Source organism: Onychostoma macrolepis, chromosome 05, assembly GCF_012432095.1.
Source record: "Onychostoma macrolepis isolate SWU-2019 chromosome 05, ASM1243209v1, whole genome shotgun sequence".
NCBI classification, from domain to species: Eukaryota; Metazoa; Chordata; class Actinopteri; order Cypriniformes; family Cyprinidae; genus Onychostoma; species Onychostoma macrolepis.
In genome coordinates this window covers 6,663,639-6,665,378 of record NC_081159.1, presented here as the reverse complement: position 1 = coordinate 6,665,378, position 1,740 = coordinate 6,663,639, and the positions used below count along the sequence as shown (strand labels likewise).

At 39.0% G+C, this 1,740-nt stretch overlaps 1 protein-coding gene across 1 annotated transcript; it reads right to left on the bottom strand.

Annotated features, from left to right (window-relative positions):
• Positions 1–6: 6 nt before the first annotated feature.
• On the bottom strand, positions 7–1,647 carry LOC131541653 (putative uncharacterized protein BRD3OS). The gene has a single exon (XM_058777549.1). The coding sequence runs from the start codon at positions 1,181–1,183 to the stop codon at positions 929–931; it is 255 nt and encodes an 84-aa protein (XP_058633532.1). The 5' UTR covers positions 1,184–1,647; the 3' UTR covers positions 7–928.
• Between the last annotated feature and the right edge of the window lie 93 nt (positions 1,648–1,740).

Genomic DNA, 1,740 nt, shown 5'->3' with positions numbered 1-1,740 from the left:
TAGGAGTGTCTTTTTACTATCTAGATACATTTATTTGAGTGCACTTAATGTTTTTATATATATATATTTCTTTCGTTTTAGAAGACATTAAAACGCAAGAATAAAATGAAAAATGCTGTCTGAGCAGTGTAAGAAGGTCAAGCTGTCAAAATGTACAAACTTAAGTTTGTAAACCTCATTTAAATCTTGATTTAACAAACATTTTTGGAGGCATCAAAGCTCCATACAAGGAAACATGAAAAACATACATAATACTTAAAGGGTTAAAAGGGCACTGTTAAAGTTGCTCTGTCGCAAATAAATATACAACATTTTAAGTGAGAAAACTTAAGTAATTCACATTACGAAATTGTGGATGTTTCTATATTAAATGAAACAAAGTAACAGTATCCCCACACCCACACATACCCCCCACTGTAATGTATACGAGATATATTTTAAGTGAGGAATACATATTCGATACATATCTCGTTTATTTACACTGTGTCAGTCGTATAATACAGTGCCTTCGGATCTTTAGTAATAAAAATGTTTCTTTTGCAACGAAATAAATAATATTGCTACCAAAGATCACATACTTCAACTTGAAAAGAGTATATGGAATTTGTTAAATTGGGGCATCCAACTTTATAAATTGTGTGTTCACTTTTAATTTGGTTAAAATTTAGATTTTCAATTGGTTAAATTGGGTTTTGGTATTCGTTAGTCTCTTAACTATAATAAACAGGTAATGTTCCTCCAACGATACTGCTGTTGCATTGTATAAATGTTAAAAATAGCGTTAAGTTACTTTATATAAAGAAGCTCAGTGTAAACATGAGCACCCGACCGTCTTGAGTTACGATATGTGGACAGATCACAAATACTTTAAACTTGACAGTAACACTCAAATGTGTTGCGAATGATCAGTCACAGCAAGAATACCGGATCACATAACAGCACAAATCCGGGACTGTCCAGTGCTATCGGAGTCTTTCTGTCTTGTTTTGTCCCGTATCACAACCGCCTGGTTGCCGTACTGGCTGTACCAGGAGCTCTGGCTGCGGCTCAGGTAGTTGGTGGGAGGCGCCCTCTCCAGCTCCAGCTGCTGCTGCTGCCAGATGAGCAGCGAGGTGTCCTTGAAGCGCAGCCGCGCGAAGCCCTCCGACAGCGCCTTCTCGGCTAAAGGACAGCGCTCCGTCATTGCGAGGAACGATGAAGGGCGGGCAGACGGCTGGCTAGATCTCTCATGACGGCGGACATCTCAAACGCCGTCTCGGTTTTGATCATGCCGTTAGAAAAATGTCCCGAGGCAGCAGGTTTGATGAAGGGAGAACAGCGACTTCAAACGCTAGTCTTCACCAGTTGTGCGAAAGCAAAACGAGGCTTCAATGATACTAATCCTCTCTGCATTTTGCTGGCTTTGTTTAGTGCATTTAGCAATGAACGACCCCCTGATAGTTGAAATATCGAAATAAAGTAGTTTTATGAGAACCTGGTCTTCTGTCGTATTCAGATTTGATCAACCGTTCATGGTTTCCTCGTGTGGTAATTCGAGAAAAAACAGCAGCTTATTGAAACAACGCCAGCGGCTGCCTGTGGCAACAACGTCCGCTTAAATAAGAGTCCGACTGCAACCATGAGACGTTTAATGGTTCCGAGTGCAAGTTCATTTGCATAGTACATCATTTTTATATATATATATATATATATATATATATATATATTATAGTAAAGCGTTTAACAAAACGAGATTCCCAA

Coding starts and splice junctions, on each gene's coding strand:
- LOC131541653 (XM_058777549.1), bottom strand. CDS start 1,183: ATGACGGAGCGCTGTCCTTTAGCCGAGAAGGCGCTGTCGGAGGGCTTC.